This window comes from Microcaecilia unicolor, chromosome 1 (genome assembly GCF_901765095.1).
Source record: "Microcaecilia unicolor chromosome 1, aMicUni1.1, whole genome shotgun sequence".
NCBI classification, from domain to species: Eukaryota; Metazoa; Chordata; class Amphibia; order Gymnophiona; family Siphonopidae; genus Microcaecilia; species Microcaecilia unicolor.
In genome coordinates this window covers 748319607-748343965 of record NC_044031.1, presented here as the reverse complement: position 1 = coordinate 748343965, position 24359 = coordinate 748319607, and the positions used below count along the sequence as shown (strand labels likewise).

The window sequence follows — 24359 nt, the reverse complement described above, 5'->3', positions numbered from 1 at the left end:
CTTTCCTTCCCTGCCTCTCTTGATGCAGCACATCTGTCCCTCTCCCCTTCCCCCAGCTGGGGGTCTTGCCTGCTGCTCCTCGGCAGTGGCCCAAGGGCTCACGTTCTAATGACTGTTTGTTTTGAACCTGAGACCGTGACGCCTGCCTCATTGCGCCACCTGAACCAGCACCTCTCTGCTGTCTCCTTCCCCCCGTACCTCCTTTCCTTTTCTGCCATGATTAATTTTTTTAAGCAGTACTGACACATGCCAGCAAGAGCAAGCTGCTTCAGCCAATCCCAGGGGCTTTCCTTCAGCATGTTCTGCCCCTGAGGGCTGAAGGAAGGCCCCAGAATTGGTTGAAGCAGCCTGTTTCTGTTCATATGTGCCAGCACTGCTTAAACAAAATTAATTGTCACAGAAGAAAAGGAGGAGAGTGGATGTGGGGTAAGTGTAAAAACAAAACAAAAAAAAAAACAAAGCCTGTCATTTCTTTTTTTTTTTTGTATCTCGGGGGGGGGGGGGGGGGGGGGGGCGGGGTGTGGAAGGGCCCATCCAAAATACTGGGTTGGGCTTCACCCCTGGATGGAGTATTTAAGTAATGTAGGTAGCTGTTGGTGATTTTTGCTATTTTAACTTCAGAGTTCATGCCAAAAAATGTGTGTTCAAAGAGGATACCATATAAACAATCCTCACTGGGACAAAAAAACTAAGACCAAAAATATCTAGACCCTTCCCCATGTTACACATTTCCCTTATATTATTAGGCCTAGAATACAGTATGTTTAGCTCCAAAGACCATCCACATTCAGAACCGACTGGTAATGATATTAGATTCGTTATACCACTGGTGTAATCAAAGGTCCATATATTTGTCACATTTTCACATGTGCAATGGGCGCGTTCAGGGGAAGGCGAAGGACTAAAACGTGATCCCCAGTTATATGGTGGAATAAGGAGATATATAGTGCGACAACAATGCAGCCATGATAAGAAGCTCCAGATGCATGACTTAGATAAGTGATTGCTTATGTTTAAATAGTAGCTGCCTTATACCATCATACGTGTTGAGATAACAGCATTAATCAATGAGGCAGTGAGCACGTATTTTGGACTGGTGGGGCATAAGAATTTCTTACAAGAAAAAACATATAAAAACTAGCCGTTGAGCCCGTTAAAACGGGCCACTATTGGAATGGGGGTTTTCCAAGTCCCCCCCCCCCCCGAGGTCACCGCTGCCCCCCCCCCCGAGGTCGTCGCTACCAGTACCCCCCCGGAGTCGCCGCCACCCCTCCACCCGGTCCGGGCCCTCTGTTTGCTATTAATTCAACTTACATCTCGGTAGCACGCAGATCAGCTGAGCTCCCGTCGGCCTGGCCTTCCTTCTCTGCCTGTGTCCCGCCCTCGTGTGACGTACCGTCGGCGAGGGCAGGACACAGGCAGGGAAGGAAGGCCGACAGGAGCTCAGCTGATGTGCGTGCTGCCGAGATGTGAGTTGAATTAATTGCGATCAGAGGGCCCGGGCCGGGTGGAGGGGTGGCGGCGGTGACGACTCGGGGGGGGGGGGGGGGGTTTACTGGTGGCGGCGACCTTGGGGGGGGAGTGCAGTTTCCCTCTCTGTCCCGCCCCCGTCATCACGTATTGACACGGGGGCGGGACAGAGAGGGAAGTCTCTACTGCGCATTTTGCGAGTGAGTTCGGTCACTCGCCGTTTATATGTTTGATATTTGCACCAGTGTGATAGCACTTTTATTGGGACATGTTGTTTCTAATAAAATAATAAAAAAAAGCAGAGCAACCCGATGAATGAAGTGCTACACCACTAAGCTATAGAGATATACTGTGTGCTTATTATAGTGGGAATATCTGAGGGTGCTCTTCAACAAAATTAGAAACTACAATATTAGCGGTAGGCTAATGTTTTCCTGGTTTTGATGAGATAGTTGGGATATATTTACCAGAGATAAAAGGATACACAATAATCATACGATACCAGCAAGGTTGGCATCTGGCGATCATTTGGAGTTGCATGCGTTGTGGCCCTGCAATAAGAATGACAAGAATGCCGTGTATCTAGTTTGTTTCGTAGAGAGCTGAGTACATGGACAGATAAGACTCCTCCTTGCTCCCATTTATTATTTCCATAGATCCGATTTCCTTTGTTAACTGTGGAAGAAATAGGTATTCCGTGTGGGTATGAATGGTCTGCATTGAGAACTTGCCTGTCTGAAGAGCTGCGATTCCACATTGGTACATCAAAATCTTGGTTGTACAGTTTACGTGACTGGAGCTTGTCTCGGTTATGGACTCTATGTAAAATGTAATGGTTTAAAATTAGGATCTAAGTGAGGAAGGCATGAAATGAATTATTGTGGTGGGCAGGTTCTAAGTCTGTTGACAAAAGCTGTACTTGTAGCTAATGACCAAGTTTTTCCGGGAATGGGAAGTGTAATTAGGAAGGAGGAAGGGTAGTGTGGAAGAGCCTCTTTCCTGCAGGCTTTGTGTGTCAAAAGCCGTGTCTTTGGGCCCTTGTCACGAGGATTCGTAGAGGTATGTAGCCTTGTTGTTGCTGATTTAAAAATAGGCTGGCGCCAGAAAGTGGATAATGAAGCCAGTGAATTGATTTTCTGAGTTTCTTCTATCACATGATGCTTCTGAACAGAACATGAAGAACTTGCATATGACCTAGAGATTTGGCCAAAACACCCTTGGGTAAAAATGAGAAAGAAAAACAGCTACTGGCTGGTAGAAACATTAAATGGTGTCTTCCTTTTTCCCCATCAAACGCATGAAACAGTTAATTTCTTTTAGTTTAGTCATTTATCTCATATTAAATGATATAGCTATCCGTTTCCGCATACAGTCAAACTCCTCTTATTGACTTACAAGTGCATTCACTCTGCAGCTCCTCAGTACCTCTCCACTCTCATCTCTCCCTACATTCCTCCCCGGGAACTCCGTTCACTGGGTAAATCTCTCTTATCTGCACCCTTCTCCTCCACCGCTAACACCAGACTCCGTTCCTTTTATCTTGCTGCACCATATGCCTGGAATAGACTTCCTGAGCCGGTCCGTCAAGCTCCATCTCTGGCCGTCTTCGCTAAAAGCCCACCTTTTTGATGCTGCTTTTAACTCCTAACCCTTATTCACTTGTTCAGAACCCTTATTTTATCATTCTCACCTTAATATTCCCTTATCTCTTGTTTGTCCTGTTTGTCCTAATTAGATTGTAAGCTCTGTCTAGCAGGGACTGTCTCTTCATGTTCAAGTGTACAGCGCTGCGTACGTCTAGTAGCGCTATAGAAATAAGTAGTAGTAGTAATGCAAACCTTTATCGTATTCCCAATTCTAAACAGAATGGGTCTCTCAAATACAGACTTTTCACATACGTTTTCTTAAATAGATCATGATTTGCATGGTAAAAGGGAAAGCAACACAATTTTTAAGTTCTTCTCTGTAGGCCTACAAGTTTTTGCACCTCCCACTGTTTTAGGAGGCTTTAAGAAGATTGGGAAATCCCGTTTTGAAGCCTGTAATCTTCAGGCCCTAGGGTACTAGGCAGTGCTGCGCTGGTAAATGTTTAACAGGCTCTCTCCCCAGTCCACCTCGGCGCCCCCCAAAATTGCAGAGCTGGCTACAGCCAGTGGGGGGGGGGGGGGGGGGGGGGGCAATGCATTACTCTCTCCAGGAAAAAAAAATTAAATGATCCCAGGTTCCAGTCTAATTCATGTTTAATGTGGGATAAAATGCCATAAATAAGTAAATAAATATAAACTTTTAATGTTGAGCACCTGATTCTCAAAGGGACCATATTCCAAACACTATAATGAAAATAAAATGATTTTTTCTACCTTTGTTGTCTGGTGACTGTTTTTCTGATCATGCTGGCCCAGTATCCGATTCTGCTGCTATCTGTCCTCTTAACTCCGTTTCCAGGGCTTCCTTTCCATTTATTTCTTTCTTTTCCTCCTTTCTTCTTCATTTCTGGTCCTCAGCTTCTGCCTATTTTCTTCATCCATGTGCAGTTTTTCTCCTCTCTTCCTTTTCCCTTATCTTATCTCCTTCCTCACTCTTCCCTCCCCTCCATCCATGTCCAGCATTTATTCTCTCTCCCCTCCTCTCCCCCTGCCCTCCATCCACCCATGGCCAGCGACCCTTCTCTCCCCTGCCCTCCATCCACCCATGGCCAGCAGCTCCCTTCTCTCCCCTGCCACCCCCTCTCGACTTGTTCTGCAAATTCTCCTGCTTCCTCCCTCCCTCCCTCCCGATCCGGTCCCTCACCGACCCTACCTTGGCCATCAAATTCTTCGGGGCAGGCAGTGTTGCCTGCCTGCTGCCATCGCTGACTTTCCTCCGCCGCCCGATCGCGCTTCAAAATGGCCGCAGAGACTTACAGAAGTCTCGCGAGGCCGCCTCTGGAAGTCTCGGTGGCCATTTTTAAAGCGCAAACAGGCGGCAGAGGATAGCAGCGGGCAGGCAACACTGCCTGCCCCGAAGAATTCGATAGTCAAGGTAGGATCGGTGAGGGACTGGATCCGGAGGGCGGAGGGAGGGAGAGCCGGCTCGCCCTTTCCAACAACCGGCTCGCAAGTCCGGCCAAAATTTAACAACCGGATCTTGCGAGCTGGCTCCAGCACACCACTGGTACTAGGGTTTATTGTGCCTCCTGCAACCTCGAAATCGGTGCCCTCCTCTTTCATTCTCTCCCCTCCCTTCTCCCAGACGGTTACTGCTGTCTTTCCTTAGAAGATGAGTCCTCACCATTTTGCCATTGTGTTTCGTCTGCCACCCATCCCTTTCAAATTCACTATCCAAATTGCAGTCTCCACTTGCCAGAGGGCTAGGGTTGCCTACTTTTATAGAGGAAAAGCTTGCCTTCTGCCTCCCCCCCTCCCAAAATAACTACAGTGATGGTAGCAGTGGAGGCTTTAGCACCTGCAGGTGACATCGGGAGCGGGGTGTACAAAAAGTTGCATTCTTCAACCTGTATTGAGTAACAGTCTAATCTAATCTCAGTATTTATCAACTACTTATTCCCTTCAAAGGTCCAAAATGGCTAACATAAAAATAATATAAAAACAGCAATAAGTACATAAGTATTGCCACACCAGGACAGACCAAAGGTCCATGAAGCCCAGCATCCTGTTTTCAACAGTGGCCAATCCAGGTCACAAATACCTGGGAAGATCCCAAAAAGGTAAGTTTTATGCTGCTTATCCCAGAAATAACAGTGGATTTTCCCCAAGTCATTTGAATAATGGTCTATGGACTTTTCCTTTAGAAAGCTGTCCAAATCATTTTTAAACCCCGCAAAGCTAACTGCATTTACCACATTCTCTGTCAACGAATTCCAGAGTTTAATTACACGTTGAGTGAAGAAAATTTTTCTCTGATTCATTTTAAATTTACTACTTTGTAGCTTAATCGCATGCCCCCTAGTCCTAGTATTTTTGGAAAGCGTAAACAGACGCTTCACATCTACCCGTTGAACTCCACTCATTATTTTATAGACCTCTATCATATCTCCCCTCAGCCGCCTTTTCTCCAAGCTGAAGAGCCCTAGCCGCATAAACAGTCTCACTCAATCTCTTTCAATCTCTCTCAAACTATAAAGACAGCAGATGTCACGGCCAGCATTAGGGGAGGGTGAAACCAGGGCAACCACTCTGTGGCTCCTGGGCAGAGAGGACCCCAAGCCTGCCTAAAGCTGAAGAAGACTCAAGCTGCTGGAGTACCCTCCCACATTTCTGTCCTGGGCCACAGCCGCATCTAACACCAGCCCTGGCCGATACGCATTCCAAAAACTGACATATTCCAGTCACAAAATAGAAGATATATTTTTCTAGCTTTGTTGTCTGGCCAGTCTGTTTTTCTAATTGTGTTGGTTCCATGCTCTGATTTCAGCTTTCTTCTGTGTTTTCCTAATTGTTTCCAGGGTCCCAGTTAATTGACAATTTATCTCCTCTTGTCTTCACTTATTCCCCCACAAACCATGAAACTAAGCTGAGAAGCCAAGTGTAATTTAAATGAAGGTTTTTTTTTTGAAACATGTAAATTTAAAAATAAAGTTTTGAGTGAAATTAGGGAGGTTGGAAGGTTTTATGCCTGAGATGGATATATGAACAGGTAGAAAAGTATAAAGGCACCCGTCAGAAATCTGAAGCTTTTCCTTCCTATTTTTCATATATAAACATGTTTAACTTTTTAGAGTATAGAAGACTGAACACAGTGCTTATAGTGAAGACTGTTTTGGTGATTGGTTCACATATTCCCCCTACATCCATCTCTAACGTTGATTTTTTTTTCAGCTTTCTCCCATACATTTTCTGCTTCTCTATCCAGATTTCACACTCCTTCATATCAATCAGGCTTCATCAGTCGTCTTTTTTTTTTTTTTTTTTACTGCATCTATTTAGACTTCCATCTTTTTTCCCTCACCCCAGCCCTCCAATTCCTCATTGCTGTGTCCTTCTCTGGTCTCTCAGTAACTCCCCCTTCTCTGTCTTGCACGGGTCCAGCATCACCCCCTCTCATCCCTCCTCCCTGTCCAGCATCACCCCCTCTCTCTTCCCTCTCCTTGGTTCAGCATGACCCCTTCTTTTTTTTTCTCTCCTCCCTCTTATCCACCCATTCAGCATCTCTTTTCTCTCCCCTTCCTCTGTGCCAGTCTAGTTATGTCCCTTCAGACCTATCTCTGTTCTGCAATGGTCACTGGCACTGCTGTACCTCTGGGTCTCATGGCAGCGATCAAACAAACAATCAGCAGTAATAAATGCTGGGGAGCTTTCGAGCCTATGCACTCATGAGGGCCCTGCCAGTTCCACCACCTCCGATGTGTTCCTACTACTAATACTACTTATCATTTCTATAGTGCTACTAGACTTACGCAGCGCTGTACACTTGAACATGAAGAGACAGTCCCTGCTCCACAGAGCTTACAATCTAATCAGGACAGACAAACAGAACAAACAAGAGATAAGGACAAAGTGTAGCAAGATTCCAGAATCTCAAAGAGTAGCAAGATTCCAGAATCCCAAAGTGTACCAAGATTCCGGAATCCCAGAGACTACTACTACTACTACTTAGCATTTCTATAGCACTACTAGACATACACAGCGCTGTACACTTGAACATGAAGAGACAGTCCCTGCTCGACAGAGCTTACAATCTACTTAGGACAGACAAACAGGACAAACAAGAGATAAGGGAATATTAAAGTGAGGATGATAAAATAAGGGATCTGAACAAAGTGAATAAGGGTTAGGAGTTAAATGCAGCATCAAAAAGGTGGGCTTTTAGCTTAGATTTGAAGACGGCCAAAGACGGAGCTTGACGTACTGGCTCAGGAAGTGTATTCCAGGCATATGGTGAAGCAAGATAAAAGGAACGGAGTCTGGAGTTAGCGGTGGAGGAGAAGGGTGCAGATAAGAGAGATTTACCCAGTGAACGGAATTCCCAGGGAGGAGTGTAGGGAGAGATGAGGGTGGAGAGGTACTGAGGAACTGTGGAGTGAACGCACTTATAGGTCAATAAGAGGAGTTTGAACTGTATGTGGAAATGGATAGGAAGCCAGTGAAGTGACTTGAGGAGAGGGCTAATATGAGCATAATGACACTGGCGGAATATTAGTTGTGCAGCAGAATTTTGAACTGATTGAAGAGGAGAGAGATGGCCAAGTGGGAGACCTGTGAGACGCAAGTTGCAATAGTCTAAGCGAGAGGTGATAAGAGTGTGGATGAGGGTTCTGGTAGTGTGCTCAGAAAGGAAAGGGTGAATGTGTCAGAGGGGGTAGGGCCTTTATGAGCATATGGGCTTGAAGGCTACCTGATGATTATTACTGCTGATTGGTTGCAGCGGTGCTCATGGCAACTGCTGATTGGTTGCAGCGGTGCTCATGGCAGCTGCTGGTGCCCTCCCTCAAATGTCTGTGCCACCCGACCGTGCATACTGTGCTTACCGGGTTGCACTGGCTCTGAAGAGTTCAGTTACAACGTGGATTGGTGTCTTTCATTTTCAAATGCCAGACACTTATAAATGTGGGTGCTAGTTTGTCCTTCAGGTCTACTAGGTTGACAGTGCAAAAAGGGGTTATCAGCATTCTCATTACGAAAAATATTTGAGCTCCTTTACTATCTTGATTATTCCGTAATCTGATCTCAACAGATTGTCTGATTTCCATTATAGAATAAAACTTGACCAACACTGAGGTGACACTGGAGATTCTGTAGGTGCAGCCTTGGAAGTCCTGCTATGGTGCTCAGACATGTAAAGCAATGGATGTTAAGTAGTTTATATGTTTTTTGTTGGATTTTAAAATTCCATGCCTGGGCCTTTGTTTTTAGTGGTAAATTAATGCATTTTTGGTGTGTGCTTGTAAGAGCTTATATGTTTAAGTGAATGTATGTATTTCTGTCACTCCTTTTTTTCTCTATATATTTTTGTTCATTTTTCACATTCTGCTGTCTTAAAAATACAGTTCAAAATGAATTAAACTAGGAGTTTCTTTCACTAATCTACACAACATGGTCTAAGCTTTCAACATGAAAGATCAACTTTAAAAATATTCAAAAAGGAATTGAGAATAAGAAACCAACAACTCTTAATTGCATAAACCTTCACGGCCTTTGTCATAGCAAACCCAAGACAGCTGTTTCCAAAAATTGCCTTGACCCCCCCCCATAATAAGTTAAATAGAGCCCACCTGAGTCCGATCACAGTAATTAAACTGATTAAAATACTCCCGGTTGAGGGAGACAGTCTTTCTCTTGTATAAAATGAATAGATGGAGTTGATTAATGTGACCGATTCTGCTACCCCTCTTGTGATACCGCCAAAGGGTCCGGATCAAGTTTCCAATTCAGTTCAGAGTATGTCTGGTGCTGTGCACGCCGTCGACGTCAAGGCTGGAGGAGACACGCAGGGTGCGTGGCCCTCTTGAGACGGTGCTGCTGCTGTGCTTAATGATGGCACCGTGATGCCGATATTGATGTCATAGCAACATAGACAAAGATCCTCAGCATTGGGCAGGAGCGGAGTGAGTGTTGCTTCCTCCGCTACATTTGACAACTCACCCAGTTGATCCAGAAGCAGGTCAGCTTCCCAATGTCAGGATTGTCATCACACTGCAGCTGGCCTAGATGCCGATCAGGCTCTCGATGCCTATGTCGTCAAGGCTGCCAGTCCCCACATCACTGGCATCATCGAGGCCATTCAACCCACGATAGGTCATCTAAAACCACCTATTCAAGCCGTTGTGATAGGTCGTTCAGATCTTGGCACGTACTCACTCACCTCCACCACTGTCTCTACAGTCTGGTCATATGCAGCAGGCCACACAAATGGATCCAGTCTCATCGTGGTTTTTGCATCTTATTATCTTTGCAGCAGCATCAGCAGCAATTTATACCTGCTCACCAACTTCCTCTAGCACCTCCTGTTGTTCAGCAACCAGCCTCAGCTACTCTTCTAGCCTCAAGAGTCCAAAAAGCCCTCCCCAAAGTCCAACAAGCGGACTTGGTCAGTGTCCACTACAACTTCACAAAAGGTGAATTTACCATCCAAGGACACCTTTTGACACCCTGATAGATCCCCATCTCTGATATCTCAAGCTTCTTCAGCAAAGAAATCTTGTGGTCAAATGCCTCATACTAGCTCCTCTAATACAATGGATGAGCAACCTTCTCAGGAGGATTTCTTTTATCCCAAGTTTCTCCTGAAAATGGTTCAGGCTTTGGCGTTGACACTACCATTTCAGTCTTCCTCTACAACAGCCTCTAAATGTTCAGTGTTGAAATATCTTAAACTGAACAAAAAGTATTCTGCTTCTCATGGATGACATTCTTCAGGAGCAACATAGACAAATTTGGGAAACTGATTGCTCGATTCACCCGTAAACACATAACCTTGATGACAAATACCTGTCACGGTTGTAACTGTATCCCATGCCTACACTCACCTCGCCTCCTGGTGACCAGGCCCTATGGCTGCTGTAGACTGTCTGCTTCCTGTTTCCCAAACATGTTCCAGAGTTTATTCCAGAATCCGGTTCCAGCCAAGTCAAGCCCATTCCAGTCCTATTCTGATGTTCCAGTGTTCCAGACTTACTTGTGACCTCATCTGTAATAGCCTTTATTAAGCACCTGGGAACTTTCAGGCTTGCCTTTGCAACAGAGGCCTTCTGATGAGTTTTCATTGTGTGTGTGTGTGTTGCTGTTCCAGCCCTGCAAGCCTTCCGCTTCAGTTCTAATCCTGCTTGTGTCTGCCCTGTTTGTCTTCCGCTTCAGTTCTAATCCTGCTTGTGTCTGCCCTGTTTGCCTTCCGCTTCAGTTCTAATCCTGCTTGTGTCTGCCCTGTTTGCCTTCCGCTTCAGTTCTAATCCTGCTTGTGTCTGCCCTGTTTGCCTTCAGCTCCTCCACAGTTTGTTCCAACCCCTTCTGCCTTCCGCTTCAGTTCTAATCCTGCTTGAGTCTGTCCTGTTTGCCTTCAGCTCCTCCACAGTTTGTTCCAACCCCTTCTGCCTTCCGCTTCAGTTCTAATCCTGCTTGAGTCTGTCCTGTTTGCCTTCAGCTCCTCCACAGTTTGTTCCAACCCCTTCTGCCTTCAGCTTCAGTTCTAATCCTGCTTGAGTCTGCCCTGTTTGCCTTCAGCTCCTCCACAGTTTGTTCCAACCCCTTCTGCCTTCAGCTTCAGTTCTAATCCTGCTTGAGTCTGCCCTGTTTGCCTTCAGCTTCAGTTCTAATCCTGCTTGAGTCTGCCCTGTTTGCCTTCAGCTCCTCCACAGTTTGTTCCAACCCCGTCTGCTTTCAGCTTCCATTTCAGCCAAGCCTGTTTGAGAATCCTGAATCCTGTTCCAGTCAAGCCTGTTTGAGAATCCTGAATCCAGTTCCAGGATCCTGAATCCAGTTCCATCCAAGCCAAGCCCGCTCCAGAATCCAGTTGTTCCAGTCCTGCTTATTCCAGCCCTGCTCATCTACAGCTTCAGTTCCCATCCTGCTAGTTCCGGTCCTGCTTGTACCAGCCTGTCTGTGCTCAGCCTCGCTTCCTGTTGGGTGGTTCACCTGCTGCAGCCGGTCACTGGCAGTGGCCCAAGGGCTCACTACTCCTGACTCTGTGACAGTCTGTGGCAATACCGTATTCAAGAAATTTTAGGTCATGGCATTCAGCAATTTCCTCATAATTCTGTGGTGGTTAAATGTGCCATGAGGAAAAACAGAACAGGCAAATAAGTACATAAGTATTGCCACAGACAACAAAAAAGCAAATCAAAAAGTAAAAAAACAAAAACAAGAGGGTAACGAGAAGTGGTTTATTACAACAGTTACCCGATGTGGCCATGTTTCGCCCTCAGGCTGCGTCAGGGGTAAAAAGAACTACAAAATAAAAACATACATAATAAATGCACCATAATATGAACATCACATTAGATCATGTAAGATAATAAAAAACAAATTCCATAAAATTATAAAATCATAATAAAATGTAATAATACATTAATTCACATTAATAAAGTATAATAAAACATGATAATCAATTAACATATAAATTATATTGTAAACCATGATATAAAATGTGCATGTAATCAAATGATAACTTTAATAAAAAACATAAACTAAAAAACATCCAGGGAGAAGATTAAAACAAACATAGAAAAGGGAAACAGAGAAGTCGGTGTAAAAGTAACAGTGGCAAGCTAATAATAATAAATCATAACCAATCATAAAGTGTTCAAGTGCCCATATGAGATCATTATTTAACACATACCTAATAGGGGTAAGGAACAAATAGTAGTCATATAAATACCTAAAAAATAATGAAGAGCAAAAATCTCTCAATGCTTGGTCTCAATTACAATAACCTTAATAACAAAAAAGAAAAGTTGGTTTTAAAAGGCTACAATGGAAAACACTTCTTCAATGTTTAGAGTTTACAGAAAAAACTTGTCAATAGCGGATATCTCAAAAGCACGTTCCCATGATAAAATTACAGTGGAGGTCAACATGACAGTTTATTAACATTATGCAGTATCTAACGTCCTTAATGGACACCAGAGGTAAAGCTCCATTAGCATATACAAATCTTTACATGCAATCTAAATACCTACATAATACAAATCAATAAGATATCGCTCAAACAAAACCGATTCTTAGTCATAAACCAGCAGCACACTGAGCAGAAGGTTTCAACGTATCATCAACGGCGACACCTAGATCCCTTTCTTGGTCAGTGACTCCTAACGTGAAACCTTGCATGACGTAGCTATAATTTGGGTTCCTCTTTCCCAAATGCATCACTTTGCACTTGCTCACATTAAACGTCATCTGCCATTTAGATGCCCAGTCTCCCAGTCTTGTAAATCCTCCCGCGATTTAACAACTTTGAATAACTTTGTGTCGTCAGCAAATTGAATTACTTCACTAATTACTCCCATCTCTAGGTCATTTATAAGTATGTTAAAAAGCAGCGGTCCCAGCACAGACCCCTGGGGAACCCCACTAACTACCCTTCTCCATTAAGAATACTGACCACTTAACACTACTCTCTATTTTCTATCTTTTAACCAGTTTTTAATCCATAATAGGACAGTACCTCCTATCCCATGACTCTCCAATTTCCTCTGGAGTCTTTCATGAGGTACTTTGTCAAACACCTTTTGAAAATCCAGTTACACAATATCAACCGGCTCACCTTTATCCACATGTTTGTTCACCACTTCAAAGAAATATAATAGATTGGTGAGGCAAGATTTCCCTTCACTAAATCCATGTTAGCTTTGTCTCTTTAATCCATGCTTTTGAATATGCTCTGTAATTTTGTTCTTTATAATAGTCTCTATCATTTTGCCCTGCACTGACGTCAGACTCACTGGTCTACAATTTCCCCGATCTCCTATGGAACCTTTTGTAAAAATTGGCGTTACATTGGCCACCTTCCAATCTTCCAGTACCACACTTGATTTTAAGGATAAATTACATATTTCTAACAATAGCTCCGCAAGCTCATTTTTCAGTTCTGTCAGTACTCTGGCATGAATACCATCCGGTCCAGGAGATTTGCTACTCTTCAGTTTGTAGAACTGCCCCATTACATCCTCCAGGTTTACAGAGAATTCATTAAGTTTCTCCGACTTGTCAGCTTCAAATACCATTTCTGGCACCGGTATCCCACCTAAATCTTCCTCGGTGAAGACCGAAGCAAAGAATTAATTTAATCTCTCTGCTACGGCTTTGTCTTCCCTGATTGTCTCTTTTACTCGGTCATCTAGCGGTCCTTTCTTTATGCGGTACCCACATAGCCAGTTAAGTGCTGAATATTGCACTTAACCAGTTATGCGTTAGCTGACTCCGCACACCTGGTAATTCAATAGCGGTACCTGGACGTGGTCTGGCATTGAATTTCTGGGGTTAATGCTGGTGGTGGTCAGCAAACTGCTGATCACCACGGGCTAAATTTTGGCCTTGCAAATTATGTGTAAATATACATAAACATAGAATATCTGAATATCTGGGGTTATTTGTATAAGATAATTATTTATTTGTTACATTTGTATCCCACATTTTCCCACCTTTTTACAGGCTCAATGTGGCTTACATAGTACCGTAAACAGCGTTAGCCGATTCCGGTATGAACAAGGTGATATTGAGGTACATGTATGGTAAAGACCATTGAGGGGAACTTAGAGAGGGAGAGGAAGGATTAAGATATGTCCAGTTACGGTCTTTGGTTACGTTATGTTGCTGGTATCCCTTGCCAGTCAGGATTTCAGGACATCCAAAATGGAGTATGCATGAAAGATCTGCATATAATAGAGGCAAGTGTATGCAAATGAAGATCATGCATATTCATTGTGGATATCCTGAAATATATACATACTAGTAAAAAAGGCCCGTTTCTTAACGCAATGAAACAGGCGCTAGCAATGTAATGAGTTCCTGCCATTAATGTTTCCACGGTTGTATTCTGAATGTAATTGTTGTTTACATGTGTAAGATTTCTTTATATACAATATTTTTTGTGTAAACTGTGTTACAATGTGGTAAACGTTTTCCTTGTTCAGGCCCTTCAGTCAGTTCAACAATCACATCAGAAGAGCTCCTTACTCGTGAGAATGCAACATACAGTTGCCCATGTGAGAGACTGAGAGTGACAGTGTGTTTTACAGACAGCGTAAGAGAGAGAGACACAGAGTGATTGAGTGTGTGTGTGTGTGATGTGTGTGAGTGACAAAGTGATTAAATGTTTGTCTTCCCTTCCGTTCTGTGCACTTGCCTCCACTGATGTTGGTACCTCCCTGTATATGATTGTTTGTTAGAGATTCAATCCACTCCACTTCCCTCCTCCAAGTTCCGTTCTGTCTGATTGGTTCTTCGTTGACAGTGAGAGCCAATGAAACGCTGAACTACAGACTTACGAACCCTACATTGCCACAGTGCCACGGAGTCAGCTTCAGAATGTTGGAGGTGCTTTTTATTATATAGGATGAGATATACATGACCCCCAAATATTGGTGTTGTACATGTTGCATGTTTATTTCAGATGGACCAAGAAATACCTGGTTTTCTCGTGACTGAGTCAATCTGTGCAAGGGCCAAATAGTCTCACTTTTATGTATAATTTATGCATATGCAGCTCCAACCCAGAGCACCATTGCCATGACCCTTCTGTTTTACATATAGTGCTCTGCGTAGAGCACTACACGTATAGTGGATTTATCCTGGTCAAAAATAGTTCTCTTGGACTGCTGCTGATTTATAGACCGTCGAAACAGTGGCAACAAGCCCAAGAAAACTATTTGAGAGAATCTTCTATTGCTCCATGCATTTTACAGACCTGATTATATTGGGTGATCTTTTTTTCACATTTAGAAGATCCTTCTGATCCAAATGTGTTACAGTTTTTGCAATAAAGGTCCTTAAACTTGTTTTTAGATTCGTTTATTCCAACAGATGAAAAGGGTCATAAATTGGATTTCTTAGCTTACTCTGTTAGTTCCGAGAGGATTAGTCTGGATCATTTGAAATGGGAAAAGATAATTTGGTCAGGTCACCTTCTGCTCTCTTTTTATTTAAAAACATTAGGTGTAAATTCTTGTTCAGCGGACATTGATGGAGTTAAGATGCAGAGAAAGAAGGTCGATCCATCCAAATTTTGGAATATGGTTTTAGCAAAATTAGACAGTGAATCCCAAAACTTTGAACTATGGGATGCTAATGTTAATAGAATTCTTGATGATATAGCCCCTTTTAAGGAAAAAAGAATTAGGAAGAAAAATCCTTGGTTTGGTGAATCCCTTACAATTGTCAAACGTTCTTGTAGAAGACTGGAGCGAGTATGGAAAAAAGAAAAAGAGAGATAAGCAATCGTATATTAACTGAAGGAAGGAAGTGAGGAGCTATATACATTGTATAGTTCAAGCAAAACAAGAGTTTTTCAGTCAGGAAATTAAGAGTTCGGACAATACTTCCAAAACTCTTTTTAAAAGTATTCAATAATTTGGTTAACACAGATGCTACATAGTAATATAACATAGTAGATGGCGGCAGATAAAGACGGTCCATCCAGTCTGCCCAACAAGATAAACTCATTGCATGTGATACTTCATATGTATACCTGACCTTGATTTGTCCTTGCCATTTTCAGGGCACAGACCGTAGAAGTCTGCCCAGCACTGGCTTTGCATAATTCCTTATATCTTATCACCTAAGGCTGAAGAATCGGCTCAATTTTTTCAGGATAAGGTGAATAAAATTAGACAGTCTTTTTTTACCGGTTGATCTATGCAATACTGTGGGACTATCATTAAATTATCCAGTTGATAGCGTCCCTGTTGATGGAATGTGGGAAAGTTTTGTTAGGGTCTCCTCTGTGAAGGTTAGCAAGTTTTTATCTAGACTTTCAAAAGAAATCATGTTGTTTAGATAAATGTCCCTCTTATCTGTTGAAGGAAGTGCCCTCAGGCGTGCTACACTGGCGAACTGAGTTTGTGAATGAGAAATTGTATTCAGGCTGCTATCCAGGGTCTTTATCAGAAATAACTTTTAACTCCTTTACCAAATTCTACAAGTGCCGATTTGACAAAGGTTGAAAATTATCACCCTGTTGCAAGTGTACCCCTGAATGACAAAATTCCTAGAATTTTCGGTAAATGATTAACTTCAGCATTATATAGCCGCATTGAGCCTGCCATGAGTGGGAAAGCGCGGGGTACAAATGTAACAAAAAAAATTATATAGAATCATTCAATATTCTGCATAGTTCACAACATAGATTCAGATTCAAACACAGTACGGAGGTACAGTTCTTACAACAAAGATGAGATGCTTTCTAATCTCATTAGAAAGGGGAGGAGGGTCTGCACGGTCAGCCGCAATCCACCCCCTTCTTCCGAGAGTGGGGCGGCAGGGATCACCGGCTGTACCGGCGGCTGCAGCTTGCGCTGTGGCTCGCAGCTCTGACAAGTGCTCGTCAGGGACATCCTTTTTGGACGTCTTTGGCATGCGCAGAGCAGCCGGCATAATGCTCGGCTGCTCTGCGCATGCTCGACCGGCCGACTGGTTTCCGAGGGAATAGAGAATGCAGGTGAGCTACAACGAGCAGCTCATTTGCATTCCGTTTCCTTGATGCGTGGCCGTTCCCTACCGATTCGGTAAGGGAACGGCTGTTCCGAGGACTTTAGTGCATCTAGCCCTGAGTAAGGGGCAACAGGCTGTGCTTTTGCAATCTGATGTATCAGCGGCGTTTGATGCTACAAATCGTTCAATACTTCTTCTCAAACTAAGGGGTCCTTTTACTAAGGTGCGCTGAAAAATGGCTTGTGGTAGTGTAGGCGCGGGTTTCAGGTGCGTGCCGATCCATTTTTCATTGCGCCTATAAAAAAAAAAAGGCCTTTTGACAGTGGCGTACCAAGGGGGGCGGTGGGGGCGGTCCGCCCCGGGTGCACGCTGCTGGGGGGGTGCCGTGCGCCTGTCAGCTCTTCATTTTCATACTCCCTCTGCCCCAGAACAGGTTACTTCCTGTTCCGGGGCAGAGGGAGCATGAAAACGAAGAGCCGGCAGGCGCGCGGCACCCCCCCCCAGCGGCGTTCGCCGGGGGATCGGGGTTTTTTCGCCGGGGGGGGGAACGGGGCGCATCGGCGATCCGCCCCGGGTGTCAGCCCCCGTAGGAACTCCACTGCCTTTTGAAAATATTTGCCGAAAATGGATGTGTGTGGCAAAATTAAAATTGGCACGTGCCCATTTTGGTCTGAGACCTTACCGCCAGCCATAGACCTAGTGGTAAAGTTTCGCGCGGTAACCGGTCGGTAATGACCTACGCTCGTCAAATGCCACTTGGCGGCGCACGTCTGAAAATAAAAAATAATTTTTCGGAAGTGCGTATCGGACGCGTGCCAAAAATGAAATTTACCGCAAGAGCCACACGGTAGCCGGGCAGTAACTCTATTTTGGAGTGCATTGGGCACCTGTAGATGCATATGTGGTTTAGTAAAAGGGCCCCAAAGCAAATTTAGGATTGTCGGACAAATGTTTTTTTGAGACATAGATCTTATAGTGTCAAAGGTTATAATGGGAAATCATCTAGTTGGAATCCTGGGTGTGATATGCCTCAAGGCTCACCGCCACTCTCTCCATCCCTGTTTTTATTTATGTATTTGTTGCATTTGTATCCCACATTTTCCCACCTATTTGCAGGCTGAATGTGGCTTACAATGTTCCGTTATGGCATTCGCCATTCAAGAGTAAATATATAGTCGGTGTTAAATAGAGAATAGGATGACATTTGTACATTTGTCCTTTAGATTGTGAGCTCCTTTGAGCAGGGACTGTCTTTCTTCTATGTTTGTGCAGCGCTGCGTATGCCTTGTAGCGCTATAGAAGTGATAAGTAGTAGTAGTAGTCTCTTGTAACCAGAGCTAATATTGTGATGTCATAATGCCTCAGTCCACCAATAAGAGCCAACCTCATCAGTGATGTCACAATGGCTTGATTGTCCTATACTTGGCTCACTTTTATTACATAGCTCTTTGAGCAGGGACTGTCTTTCTTCTATGTTTGTGCAGCGCTGCGTACGCCTTGTAGCGCCATAGAAATGCTAAATAGTAGTAGTAGTAAAGTTTTTTTTCTTAGGCTTAGGCAATTGCAGGCAATTAGATCATCTTTGCGATAAGACTTCAGGGTCTTGGCACAAGCAATTCTGTTGCCTCAGTTGAATTATTGTGGTAACTAGCAAATTGAGTAAGCATTGACAGCTTTTGCAGAACACTACTGCCAGATTAATTTTTGGATCAAGCCATTTGGAAAGTGTGTCCCCTATCTTGAGAGATCTCCACTGGTGGTCCATCCAGCAATATATTAGGTTTAAAATTTTATTAAATTTTATGCCTAATTTTATAATTCTTTGGCTAAATTAGCAGAGTTGAGCGATCTATCGGTAATGCCGTCTTCTGGGACAACTTCGTGTTTTCAATGGACCCCCTAGGATTGGGTTTTCCATCTTTGAAGAGCGTTAGATTAAAATCAATTTACATAATAACATAGTAACATAGTAGATGACGGCAGAAAAAGACCTGCATGGTCCATCCAGTCTGCCCAAGACAAACTCATATGTGTATACCTTACCTTGAATTTGTACCTGTCCTTTTCAGGGCACAGACCATATAAGTCTGCCCAGCAGTATTTCCCGCCTCCCAACCACCAGTCCCGCCTCCCATCACCGGCTCTGGTACAGACCGTATAAGTCTGCCCCTATCCTCGCCTCCCAACCACCACCCCCTCTTCCCCCCAACTGCTCCGCCACCCAATTTCAGCTAAGCTTCTGAGGATCCCTTCCTTCTGCACAGGATTCCTCAATGCATATCCCACGCATGTTTGAGGGTTCCTTTCCTTTCTTGGGTGCATGTTATTGGAATGCCTTACCCGTGAACCTGAAAACACTACCATATTATTTACTTTTTTAGGAAATAAAATACCGCTGCATAATGTATAAGGTCTCTGGATATTTAAAAAGAAAGCAGTTACATGTTTAGCACGGTACAAAATATATAACTGCTGGCTGTGTGTGTGTGTGTATCTGTGAGGGAAGGTTTCTGTTGATTAATTGTTGTAAAAATGAAAACGAAAAAAAGTTGTGCAAGGAAACTGTTTGTTTTAAAGAAAACCCTGAAGAGGGCTACCAGGATTCAAAACAGCCCCCTCTCCTAGCTGCAGAAAGCCTGTTAACTCCCTGCATTGTAAACAAGTTTGATAGACTGAAGCTGTTTCCTGTATCCTGAGACTGGACAGGCTGTTAGAGACAGGCTTTGCTTTTTCATGATGAGTTATGGCCTGAATCCTGGAGAGAAACTCTTTCAGGCCTGCTTCTAATTTTTCTAAGAATATTCCAATTGTTCATACTCTAGGCTGGTTTTGTTTTGAAGCTTACGTAGTCCCTTTGGGATTTATTATTCTGTATACAACTAGACTTCCTTGTGGCGAGCAAAAGAGAGAAAGCATCATAATAGTCATCAGAATGGGGAGATGCAGGGCTGCCGTGGCACCATCAAAATGTTCCTTCCCTCCTTCTACTGTAGTTTCTTACCTCCCTTCCACCGGGGCAGTAACATATATAACATAGTAGATGACGGCAGAAAAAGACCTGCATGGTCCATCTAGTCTGCCCAACAAGATCAACTCATATGTGCTACTTTTGGCAGTGATGCTACAATCAGCATTACAGAAAATGCATTACAACTGACTGTTGCTGGGTAGGTAGGGTAACCATATTTGCCATGACAAAAAAAGAGGACACCCAAGAAAATTCAGCCCCACCTTCGCCATGCCCCTCACCTCCCCACTACGTCCATGCGCTGCACAGTCATCTTGACCCCCTCCCTGCGCCACACAGTCACCTTGAAACACCCCCCCCCCCCCCAAGAAAGCCAGAATCGGTTGTTTTGTCCTCCGACAGCCTCGCACTAGTTATAACGTGATCCTAAAATGTGTGTAATGCTTTTACTGTTATTCTCAGTTCTAAGGACTATCATTGCTGCAGTTTCTCACTGCAAAGATACATGAGCAGTGCACTGTGGGTAATGTAGTTCACAGGCAGTGCAACCACACTTGCTTGGCTGTGTAAGAACTGTTACCACTGGTTGTGAGGCTGCCCAGACCTCTTCTCTCTCTCTGCCAAGCTTGGCTCTTTTGTTTTGCTGCTATCATTTCCTGGTCATTCTCACTATCTCTGTCCTGGGAGGTCAGCCAGGTATGACCTGTCCCTCCGATCGAGAGCCGTCCTCTAGGACCACCCCTTGCTACCCGATGGCAGGCTCTGTCCCCATTGTTCTCTATCTGCTCCTCCCTGAACCCACGTGAAGCCTCGACACCTCTTTGTCCCTTCAGCCAGGAGGCTTTCCCACCACCTAGCCAGAGACATGGAGCATGTACCATCTTATTCCAGACAGCTCTGTCCTGCTGAAACTCCCTGTAACGAACCTGGTTTTTTACCTTGAAAATATCTCCTCTCTAATGAGATATTGCACATTCCAGTCACCCAGCTTTGGACCATTTCTTCCTGTTCAGCTATCCTTCCTCCCCCCTGCAATATATCTACCTCTCTTCAGATCTCCACCCCCAACAGCTCTCAGATTAAGGAGTCTCTGTGTCTTGGAGCAGCACCTCTGAACATCTATCTGTGAGTAAACTATCTGCGATTTATTCAATAAAAGAGACTTCGGGTGATTGGTGTGCCAAGGTTATACTCCAAGATATTGGGGCCTCTAGTTATCAAGCCTCAAGAGTCTTGACATCTATAAGCAGTGAAAATACCGGTAAAGTAACAGAAATGCATTTTCTTCCAGACTCTGCTAAATACAGAATGAAAAGATGTACATGACATGCTCATGAAATGCTTAGAAATGTACATTTCACGAGTAAGTCTCCCTTTCTTTTCCCTCCCATCTATGAGCAGCACATCCCCCTCTATCCCCTTCTATGTATTTCCCTCCCTCCCTCCCCTCCAAATCTTTTTTGCAGCCTCCCTCCACACTTTTTTTTTACAACTCCACCCCTCCACCCTCTACCCACATGTCTCCATTCAGATCCCCTCATCTCCCCTACCTTATCGTGCCCTGGTGGTCTAATGGCCTTTTCGGGGCAGGAAAGAACCCCCCTCTTCCCTGCGCAGTGCTGCTGCTGATTGCTCGCTGCCGGCGCTGCTTCAAAATGGTAACTCAAGTGCTGGGCCTTGAGCATCTGTGCATGCCGAAGGATTGCTGAGTTCCACCCCTTCCGAAACAGGAAGTTTGGAGGTGGTGGGAGCTAGCAGGCCTTTAACATGTGTGGATGTTGTAGGTCTTGTGTCGGTCAACCACGATTTGATGTGTCTTTTGTAATGCTGATTGTAGCTTTGCTGCTCCGAGCGAAGAGAGGTAATACGCAGGGGAGGGCAGAGGTGGAATGAAGGAGAGATACTGGATACCATGGTAGGGGGGAATGAGAGTAATGCTAGACACCATGAGGAGTGGGGGTTGAGAGGTCGGGAAGGAGAGAAATGCTGGATGCCATGGCAGGGGACATAGAGGGGATGATTTTTGGGCTACGGAATGATAGGAAAGGGAACAGGAGCTGCTGGGATTGGGGGTGGAGATTGGGTTCCTATCCTCTTCCCCCCACCAAGGAAAAAGGTGTTATGCTGTCCCTGTCTTTGGTCTACATTGACAGTGCAAGCAACTGGAGCATAGCGTCAACTGAGAGGGCTCTGTTTTGCCATTTCAGTTTGTCCTCTGTTGACCGTGAATTGCCACTGTTTGTTCTGTACCTTATTATCTGCAGGGAGAATTAGGTGATAACTTTCAATCAGTTTAGAAAAAGACTTATCAACACACCAAGTTCCTGCATTGATTGAACATCTGGATTATTGTATTAGAAAGGACAGTTGGAAGACTCATTCATCCGTAATGCCAGTTCATTGACCCTGGACACCAAAAGATCATAGGTCCATAACCCAGTCTTGAAAGATTGATATGGATTTGGATTGCAGTTGACAAGAAATTGATCTTACTAGAGCAGAACATAATTGGTAGCTCAAATGAAAAGGGAGAGAAATATTGGATCTACTGAGTAAGAGCCACATTGCTATAGATGATTGAGCCTTCCTGGTATGTGTTAATAGCAGTGTTCAGTTTAATCCATTTAATTTTTAATTTTTTTTTTTTTTAAGATCTGGAAAAAAGATGAGAAAAACACGAAAATATGATATCATCACGACTCCAGCCGAGAGAGTAGAAATGGCACCTCTCAATGAAGACAACGAAGATGATGAAGACTCAACAGTGTTTGATGTGAAATATAGATACAGGTAGAGTACGAAGAGACTACTTTTAATTCAGTATTTACCTGCCAGAAGCTTCTGTTTCCAGTGTCTCCATCTTTTTTTATGCTGGTAAACGGTAGTGAAGAGGACACGTGACCGGAGTCCTTGCAGAAATGTTAGTGTGTGTGTGTGTCGTGCAGCAGACTTTGATCCTTGTAGCTACTTGTGACTCTGGGCAAGTCATGTAACCCTCCGTTTCCCCAGGTACAAAGGGCGGGGCAGTGGGGGCAGTCCGCCTCGGGTGCATGCTGCTGGAGGGGTGCAGAAGGCTCTGCTGGTTCCCTGCTCCCTCTGCCCCGGAACGGGCCTCCTGTTCCGGGGAAGAGGGAGCAGGGAACCAGCGAAGCCGACAGCCGTGCGGCTGCTCCCAGCAGTTAGAAATGCACCCCGGGGGGGTGGGGTGCAGTGGCGATCCGCCCCGGGTGACAGCCGACCAAGGAACGTCACTGATCATTTCTATAGCACTACTAGATGTATGCAGTGCTGTACACATTATATGCAGATACTCTCTCTGTCCTTAGAGGACTCACAATCTTAAGTTTTTTTTTACCTGGGGCAACGGAGGGTTAAGTGACTTGCCCAAGGTCACAAGGAGCTGAAGTGGGAATCAAACTCAAGTTGTCAGGATCAAAGCCCCCTGCACTAACCATTAGGCCACTCCTCCCTTACAGTTTTCACAGTCTACTTTGGAAATTCAGCCCTACTTTAAACGGATGGCGCTGCTGAATGTTGGTTATAATGGTAGACACCTACCTTATCTGGTTATCTCGATACGCCTGCCGTGGGTTTTAATATTGCCCCTTTGTATTTTAAAAAAATTCTTTTTTTTGCCTGATGTTTTTTCTTTACTTTACATGGTTTGCTATCTCGCTTCACCAATAATACCAAAGTGTGTAGTAATAAATAAAACCAGCCCCGCAATCCCATCCCATGAAACGTAAAACCAAATTACGGCCTCCTTTAAACAAATAAAAAAAAGTCAGAGATATCGCCTAAAAATTCCCTGTTCTCCGGCTGCTGCTGCTTTCTGCCATTCTTTTATTTGTAACCCCCATCTGATCGTGTCGGCGCAGAGCGCCTAAAAGTAGAATCGATTAAGCTTAGGCACCCACAGAGGCATCATCCAGCTTTATGACTGCAGTCAGAAAGCGTGTGTGTACTGTGTTGAGCGTGTTTTTTTTCTTCTTCTTCTTCGGAGGATAGCCATCCTGTCGGGATTTGCAGAATGTATTGTGAAGCAATTAATTTGCAAGAGTAGATATGACCGTGTTATTTTCATTAGGAATGGCCAACTCAGATTTGGGGGAACTAAAATACTTTCCAGAAAAGCTGGAGGATGAGTAAGATGGCTCAGAAATCTTGACTTTGACCAAACAAATTTTACAGACGTGCGTTTTGTAGCTCGACTCTTGTAAGCACATTTGCACAGAAGGCAGACACAATAAGATTAGGTTTATGGTAATTGCTTTGCCAAGTGAGCTGTGTCCTGCTGATAGCATGGTCACAGCTGAAAAAAAAAGGAACTCGGGGTGTCGTTACTGATGCTTTATCTCTGTGCTCTCAGCTGCCCGTGTCTGACATCCCAGCGGTACAGCCAGCTGTGAAGAGGCAGCGGGATTTTATTCTGACAAGGTAGCAGATGGAAAATGAACTGATGACAGCTGGAGAGGAAAATATGGCCTCCCTGCCCTGGAAAGAAGAGCGTGTGGAAAGAGAAAGAGCCATGGCTTGCGTTTTTGCAACCCGTTGGAAATATTGTTGCTGTTCTTACCAGAAATACTGAGCTGCCTGCATACTCGGTGCTTTTCTGTATTCAAGATGAGCATGGCATTTGATCAAGATAGATTACCCAAGACAGGCCGAACGCTGTCTATTACACATACGCCCCAGGAAGACCCCAATACATTGTCACAAGCTGGCCATACAGGTATTTGGGGCGGCTAAATTGGCGCTGGCCAAAGCTTGGAAGCAGAAGGGCGACCCCTGCAGTACAGGTGGTGGAGGGTAGACTACACCATTTGTATCAAATGACGAAATTG

General features: G+C 44.4%; 1 protein-coding gene across 1 annotated transcript in view; it reads left to right on the top strand.

Moving 5' to 3' along the window:
- Nucleotides 1–24359, top strand: part of LOC115459893 (membrane protein FAM174B-like) — a 54775-nt gene that overhangs the window by 19856 nt on the left and 10560 nt on the right. The window contains exon 2 of the mRNA XM_030189718.1: nucleotides 22168–22305. Coding sequence (XP_030045578.1) covers nucleotides 22168–22305 — 138 coding nt within the window. The remainder of the gene's footprint in view (nucleotides 1–22167; nucleotides 22306–24359) is intronic.